The sequence below is a fragment of the Eurypyga helias genome, unplaced genomic scaffold (assembly GCF_000690775.1).
Source record: "Eurypyga helias isolate BGI_N326 unplaced genomic scaffold, ASM69077v1 scaffold13116, whole genome shotgun sequence".
Taxonomy (NCBI): domain Eukaryota; kingdom Metazoa; phylum Chordata; class Aves; order Eurypygiformes; family Eurypygidae; genus Eurypyga; species Eurypyga helias.
In genome coordinates, this window is record NW_010258685.1 from 16,962 (window position 1) to 24,920 (window position 7,959).

General features: G+C 49.5%; 1 protein-coding gene across 1 annotated transcript; it reads right to left on the bottom strand.

Annotated features, from left to right (window-relative positions):
* Nucleotides 1-1,365: 1,365 nt before the first annotated feature.
* Nucleotides 1,366-7,499, bottom strand: REEP2 (receptor accessory protein 2). Its single transcript, XM_010154444.1, has 7 exons — nt 7,473-7,499; nt 6,817-6,887; nt 5,322-5,442; nt 4,679-4,792; nt 4,163-4,310; nt 3,709-3,866; nt 1,366-1,775 (listed from the first exon to the last, which is right to left on the bottom strand). Exons 2-7 carry the CDS (start codon nt 6,882-6,884, stop codon nt 1,701-1,703), a joined length of 684 nt encoding a protein of 227 aa, XP_010152746.1. The 5' UTR covers nt 6,885-6,887; nt 7,473-7,499; the 3' UTR covers nt 1,366-1,700.
* Between the last annotated feature and the right edge of the window lie 460 nt (nt 7,500-7,959).

Here is a 7,959-nt window from a genome sequence, read left to right on the forward strand (position 1 = left end):
CAAGACAAAATTCAGTCCTCGTCTTCAGCTTTAGAAACTCCTGAAGGGCTGTTCCTTCGGACAAACACCGGTGGAACGTTACTTGCACAAGTGAAATGTCAACAGCAGAATACCAGGGGGCGTGACAAATGCCCCACAACAAAAGACATGGGCAAACACAAATGCCTGCAACAGAGCTAAGAACCGTTTGCAGCAGGGAAGGAAGAGACAGGTTCCTTTAATAACTGCCTTCAATAAAGATTCAGAGCATCGAGTATGCACTCAGACAACCATGTCTGTAACGGTGCTCCCTGATTAGGAAGCTCAACAGGAACCCATCTCAAATTCCCACTGACTATTGTCAAGTGTCCAGGGGATCTCCCCTTATGATGGTCACAGATTAGAGTCCACTATGGCGTGGCAGGACGCAAACACCCTGCAGCACCGCAACCACCTTCTACATTCATAGTAGTTCTGTCCCAGGAGTTACCTACTGCTCAAGTCTCAGGACGTTGATAAATGTGGCACGTGGTCAGACAGAACATCTGTAAAAGGGCTGCAGTAGGATAAAGCAAGAGGACTGATTAATCACAGTATTGTGCCCTACTCCCTGCTTTTTATTCCCATATATGGAATCCTGGAATTAGTGAAATTCCAGCATCAGCTATTTATCAGTTCTCGTGCCCTGAGGACTGGATCTCCTAAAGCTGAGAGATAAGGGCTTCCAGAACTTTCATGTATGCCCGCCAGCTGCACTGAGCCAGATCTTCCCCGGTCGTCTGCGAGACTGAAAGAGTTTGTCCATAGTAACGAGCAGCACGATGACACAGAGTTCAACTGCCAGCTGGCAAAGGGACAGTCTCCCTGCCAACTCTTCCCACTGTGCAGGACTTGCCTCACTCTGATGCTCTCACAGGAGTCAAAGTGAACAACAGAACCTGAAATAAAATTCAAGCAGCTTCAAAAAGAGCCAAAATCTTACGGCTGCCCAACTTCCCCTCTCAAGAGTTAACTCTCACAGATACCTGATCTACTCCACCACATGTGCACACAACAGCACATCTTCTTCATTGCTTAGTTCTTCAACTATTCCCCTTCACCTTCCAGAAAAAATAAAGTAAAAACCAATCTCCATCTTCCAGTACCAGTAACGGGCACCGAGCCCACCCCTCCCATGAGCTGGTCCGTTCTGTCGCAAAGCACCCAGCAAACAGGACTTCGGTACCTTTGCTGAGGGGGTGGATGTGCCAGGTGCAGCCCATTTTTAAGGAGCACGAATCACGGTGGGCACTTCGTGCCAACACAGCTGCAGAAGGATACCCAGAGCAAGAGGAGACCTGTGAAGAAGCCACCCACCCCTACGGAACTCCAGTACCTAATATTTTTCCAGCTTCTGTGCAATGGATGTCTCTAACCCTAGTCAGTTCTTCCAGCAAAGATTCTCCCCAACTAGGGCTAAACAGTGGGAATTCCAAAGCAACAGGCTATGTACAGACATATCAGCATTCCCTCCAACAGAGAGATGAAAAGGAGAAAATTCCTGAGGATGTGCATCCTCTACTCTGTTTTCTGAATCCCAGCTTCCCCCTTGCCTTGGAATGAGCTCTACAAAGCAGTATCTGTATGTACATGAATCTCAGCTCCCTTCCTTTGGGGAGTTCCCCCCCACAAGTGACAAGCAAATCCCGGGACAGACAGGTGATGGGGAGGGGGACGTCTCCTTAGGACGACTCGCCAGAAGCAAGAGTGCCTGCAGCTTTCTTCTTAGGGCGGGCTTTCACACTTCGAACTGGAAGCTGAAGAGAAAGAAAAAGAGGCATCTCAGACATTCCGGCGTTAAACTAACCCAACGGAGAGCTGCGAGAATGCAGAGCACAGAACTACAACATGATGACCCCTCTCAAGCCATCTGTTGCTTCCAAAAGGCTGTTTAACCATTCCATGTCATTTTGGCTAGTAAACACCACACTGTGACACCAAACAGCAACCGGGAGAGGGAAACATAATAAAAAGGGTGATAAAATCGCTGTCTTGGCCACAAGTGAGACGCAGGGATATGTCTAACTGGCAACATCCACAGCGCCCTCCCGCTTCTTGCCTGCCATTCCCAAAGCTTCTCCGAGAGATGCCGAAGCACCTCGGACTAGTTTGCCAACTCTACGCCAGCATCCTTCATTCCAGACACTGGCAAGACGAATGCATTTATGATCTAAGACACATCCAGCCTTTCCAGGCAGTCTCGGAGGTCCCAGTCAAAGGCCTCCTACAACTCCTACATCTGACCCAAAGATCCAAGCAGACCTCGCACAAAAGCCAATATTCCTGCAAAGGGCTTTCTAGGAATTTCCGTATTCACAATAAACAGCATAGAACAGTTGTTACAATCTTTTCACTATTTCACTTTAAAAATTCCTCACTAGGAAGCTTGGGATCAAATTTTATTCCTCTTGTTTCCCTGCTCCTGTCTAAGATGCTAAGGAAGAAAAAGAAAGCAGAGGGGTCAGCTCCAAAGAAAGCCCTGGGAATTTACAAAGGGTCCAGGCTGATTTTAAATGCATCTGCCGAGAGACGTGCCCAGCCTTGTGGACATTCACGAATCACCCGGCCGTGGTCCTGGGAAACTGGCTCCAGATGGCATTGCCTGAGCAGTGGGGCTGGAGCAGCTGATCTCCAGAGGTCCCCTCCCACCTCAACTGCGCTGTAATTCTGATACAGAGCAAGTACTTCGTCACACGCAGAAGCGGCCTGTGCACTGTAAAATCAGGGTAGCAGTGCGGCTTCAAACGATGCTCAAAGCAGCTCTGTCCTCCAAATTAGTTACTATTTGGCCGGAAAAGCTTGACAGTGTGAGCCAGTCACACAGCACTTTATCTTCCATAAAAGTAGACAAATAAAAGCAGGAGTCTAAGTTGAATCAAGCAAATGGGACCCCAACTTCACAAAAAGGGAGAAGCAATTTATCACGTATAAATCAAACCACAGGAAACATTCAAGAGTTAAAACCTGGAAAGCAGCACCTCCAAAGGAATATTCTACCAAACACACCAACAGCTGGAAGTAGAGACTGTTGAGCTACAATGGCTCTTGGACCTGACAGCCTTCGTTGCTGCGTGCGGTTTGTTTTACTACTGAGAACACAGGCAACTCGCATCCTGTGTGAATGGCTGTCACTGTCTGTGACCATCACACGGCCACGCGGAGGGGACAGCTCCACAACGCCTGGCCACCCAGACTTCCAGACAACCCCCGGGGGGTGGGTAGGGGGCATGGGGTGTGTGTGTGATGGGAAAATGTGATTTCCCCGTATCTAACACGCGCAAGTCCAAGAAGGTTTAAGAGGGTAGGGAGCCGCCGTGTTGAAGACGAGAAACAAGCGGCTGTCCCAGCGGTAAATGTGACAGGAGTATTACCCATTCAGACTGTCACAGGCAGGAGAGAGGATATGGCCAACGAAATATGTCAAAAATACCTCACGCCCTACTCTTCAACACAAAACCTGAATGAAAGCAAAGCTGGGTCCTGGCTTACAGCCAGGAAACAAATATAGAAGGAAAAGACTAGTAGAGCGAGTAGGCGGCACGTCCTCTGGCGCAGGACTCCACTAGCGAAGACTCGGTATCACCAAGTTTATACAAACAGCTTTTAAGTGCACCAAGGCTGAAGCCAGAACCTTCCAGAGCAGCTCACAAACCCATGTCTGTGCTGGAAAAAACTTACACACCAGCTCACCTCAGCTTTCACCGTCTTCTTTGGAGCTTTGAGACTCTGGGTCCGTTTAGGAAGTTTGTCTCCTGAATCTTCATCTGATGGGTCTGTTCTAGTCTCCGATGGCATTCCATTAGACCTCTGTGCCACACTGCTCTCCTCTCCTGAGGAGTAACAGGAAGCTAAGGGACAGGAGAGAAAGCTTTAGCAACTACTTTTGAAAAACCACACCAAGCCCAAAATGCCCCAGCCTGAAGGCCCACGCGAACAGGAGATGTTGACAATCCTCAAGAATGATAATCCGAAAAGTACAGAGGTATGTTAGGAGAAGGGAAGGGACTAGGGAAGACAACAAAACCTCTCCCAGATAATGTAGAATCTTGTAGTCCTTCTGAGGCATGATAAGTCCCAGGAAACCCTCCTCCCCTCCTGGCTCACCACAGGAGGCCTCAGAGTGGCCCAGCAGGGTGTTCCGTACCCAAATCCTCAATGGTTTCGAGCAGTCTCCCACCGGAGGGGTGCAGCTGGGGCTCATGGCTTCGCATATGCACAGCATCTTCATCTCGGATCAGCGTGAGATCCTGCATGCTAAAACTTCGCAGCTTCTCAGACAAAACTCCCTGGCCCTAGGAGCACATAAAGATCAGGGTCAAGGGCACTTCGCCTTCACCGAGATCATCATGTGTGAGACCGCTCAGAAGAGGAGAGGTGCCCTATTCCCCACGGGAGCATGCTGGGGAAAAAAACAAAAACCAAAAAACAAGAGAAGGGGAAAAAATCCATGCTCCCAAGACCAGCAGGGAAGAGGTTAAAGCAAAATCCATTCTGCTCTCCCTCCACTTGCCGCAAATCAAAGGATGGGACTAACCACAAGGCAAAAGGGAGAGAAGGACAAGCAGGTTGGTGCCAAGAGGCACCAGCATTCCTTCATTCCCACAGACCCGCAGCACGAGGTGCTGGCACACCAAAAACCTGTTACAGAAGATGATGTTACCTTGGCAGCCGCAGTAACTGCTGCATTGGCAGCAAGGTTTAACCCTCTCTTGCCAACTCGCATCATGGTTTCATAGCTCTTGTCACGAGCCTGGGTAATGTATTCATCGATCTCCTGGAAGGCAACACGGAACACGGCATTCAGCTCCTCGTCACAGACCCCAGCAGTCTCCCCACCATCACCCTCCAAGCCCCACACGCTGTTTTGCGGGCTACCAGCACCAGGTGCCAGCGACCACACCAGTTTCCCTGCTACTTACAGAAAGCTCGAAAAGCCAACTTTTACTCACAGTATGCCCCGTCCCGATTGTAACCACTGAAACAAAGCAGCTCGAGCAACAGACAGTGTGAAAACCAGCAGAACGCACTGCTCCTATTGTGATGCACAGAGCTCAACTGCTGACAGCGACTACAAGGGCTCATGACACTGGGTTAGCAAAGTGCTTGCTAAGCATTAGGCAAGCTACCGGCTGCGCCTCACGATCTTCGGTCAGCTGCAGCACAACAGCGCTGTCAGGGACACAATCATTCTACGTCCGCTACCGGCAGCACAATTCGCACGTTCCAGTTTTCACTGGGGCATTACGGCATCAGAAGTCACTCAGCTCCCAGGCAGGTCCAACTGTCTAACAAGCAGCGAGTACCTTCTCCTTATTGGAGAGCGTTGGGTGTACAAACTTCCTGTAGAGGACACTGGAGCCCTTGGTGTAAGGGGAGAGCAGCCAAATCACAAATGCGATTTTCAGCTCGAAATAAAAGGGAAACCTGAGAGAAAGAGGGAAGAGGGGAAGAAAAAAAAAAAAAAGAGAGAGGGAGAACTGGAATCAAGATCAGCACAGAGACAGACAGAGGTAACCGGCAGAGATCAGCATAGGCAGAAAGAGCAAAGGCAAGATAAAGGCTCAGAAACAAAGGAATCGATCCATCAGGTCAGAACAGCAGAACCTCTTTGGAATCCTAGGACATACCTTCTTGGAGTCTCACTTAGTCTTTCATCCACAGCCATGAAAACTCCATAAACAGGGCATCTCTCAGCCCTGCAAACACACCAAATTAGTCTGACAGCTACTCTCATCATCCTGAAGTGTGTTCAGAGTATCCACTGGATGTTAATATCGTCATATTTTCCCTCTCATTTTCCAAAGTTTTCAACTATGTAGCTCAACAAATCTCAAGTTCCTGCTAAGGCTGATGGCTCAGTTCCAAACCTTCCCGTAGGTACTCCTCAGGTGAGGCACACAAGGAAGGTCAGTGTAAGGGAACAAGAGCAGGCAGCACGTAAAGCTCACCTCCAACCGTCACCCAGCGAAGTCTCTGGGAAGATTCGGTGGCAGAGACTGAAATAAGTGTACGCCAACTTTCTACTGCCTCTAGTAGTAGAATGAGACTCCTATTTTCAGGTCACGAAGAAGCCACAGCTCTTGAGCTTTTTAGATCTTTGTCTGCTTTTCAAAGTTCATGCAGGAAGAAGAAAAGCTGCTGAGCACCTCTGTAAGGCACGTGGAGCCAGCTCACGTTTCGTTCACAGCTGCCACTCCCGACTGGTGGAACAGCTTTCAGAGACGTGCGCAAAGCTCAAACACAAAAGCAATGAAGAAACGGAAGTTATCCCGTTCCAAACATTCAGTCGGATGACATGTAACAATGATTTGTCATTTTTGGAGGCCTCCATATGGCCAAACATGACACACGGCACTGGAAGGATTAAGAAACTGCTTCCCCAACTCCACTACTGGAAGAGAACTTCATCATGCAAAACAGCAGTCGAGCACGGACAAGCATCCCATCTGCTCCTCCCTACAACGGGCTCGAAAAGCAAGACAGGTCCCTTCCTTCTACCCTCTTTTTTTTTAAACCATCGTTTCTCCAACTTTACCAGTTCACATTGACAGCTTCTCCAAAATAATATCTGTTCTGGAAGGATGAAGATCCTCTTACAGACACTGTATCTATCCTGTTTGCAAGTACCGGAGAGGAAACAGCTACGACAGCAGTTGGTACCCACAACGTTTACACACCTGCAGGCTTTTCCAAACTCCTACAGGAGAGACCGTTTGGTCTTCGCATCCCAACACTACTCCTCTCTCCTTTAAAAAACCCACCGCCAGTGAAAACACCCCACGCCACCAAGAAACTCACCAAGAAAGAACAATGTCTGTGAGTGTTTCAGCAGTGGTGAAAAAGGCAAACACGATCCAGTACATCATCCACTTCACCTGCAAGAGAGCAGTTCCTCGTTAGACACCCACCGCAACCCAGGAGGCGGCCGCCTTCTCCGTAAAAATGACTCGGCTCCACGCCTCACGATGAATTCCACGACAAGGCGGCGGATCTCAGCAGTAATGGAGAGGGTCACACACCAAAGGGTACGTTAGAGTTGGGGAAAACACGTGGGATTAACGCGCTCTCAACAGCGAAAGGCTTACAGATGCACCGACGAACGCGTGCCCTGCAGCAACAGCGCCGTGCAAGTGTTAGAGTGCTGAACCAGCCGTCTGGAAAGAGTAAGCAGTCCGCTTTCAGAAGTCAGTGTTTCATCTATCACGACTGTTGTAATACATAATACAGATATGCAAAAGTTCAGTTTCAACTGTTGCCCTGTATTTTCTCGATTTAAAGTTTTTTACTGGGAAGACAAAAACCCCAAACCCAAGAGATACGGCAGTTCGCTCTAACTCGTTAACGCGCATCCTTTGCCTTACTCGTTACTCCCAGAAATTACTGAAAAAGAAAAGAGCAGTGCACATGTGCAGGCTCAGTGAGAGGTAAGAAAGCGAAGGACATGCCACATCAACCTTATCTTCTTGTTTAAGGTCCCGCGTCGGGCGTACAAAGCGTACCCCGTGCTACGATGGCATGACCGTAGACCCACTGTCCACCTGCCTGCTCCCTCACACCTTCCTGGCTTGGCTGGAGCCCCTCTGCCATGGGGACAGGCTGAGAGAGTTGGGCTTGTTCAGCCTGGAGAAGAGAAGGCTCCGGGGAGACCTTATAGCCCCTTCCAGTGCCTGAAGGGGCTACAAGGAAGCTGGGGGGGGACTTTTTACAAGGGCCTGGAGTGACAGGACAAGGGGGAAAGGGGTTAAATTGAAAGTGGGGAGGTTTAGATTGGATATCAGGAAGAAGTTCTTCATGGAGAGGGTGGGGAGGCACTGGGACAGGTTGCCCAGAGAAGCTGTGGATGCCCCATCCCTGGAAGTGTTCAAGGCCAGGCTGGATGAGGCTTGGAGCAACCTGGTCTAGTGGAAGGTGTCCCTGCCCATGGCAGGGGGGTTGGAACTG

Bases quoted from the DNA above. Each gene is read 5' to 3' on its own strand.
- REEP2 (XM_010154444.1), bottom strand. From the start codon at position 6,884: ATGATGTACTGGATCGTGTTTGCCTTTTTCACCACTGCTGAAACACTC. The intron at 4,311-4,678 runs GTAACATCATCT...ATGTGCTCCTAG, and splicing joins CAGTTACTGCGGCTGCCAAG to GGCCAGGGAGTTTTGTCTGA. The intron at 3,867-4,162 runs GTACGGAACACC...CCTGTCCCTTAG, and splicing joins CGAAACCATTGAGGATTTGG to CTTCCTGTTACTCCTCAGGA.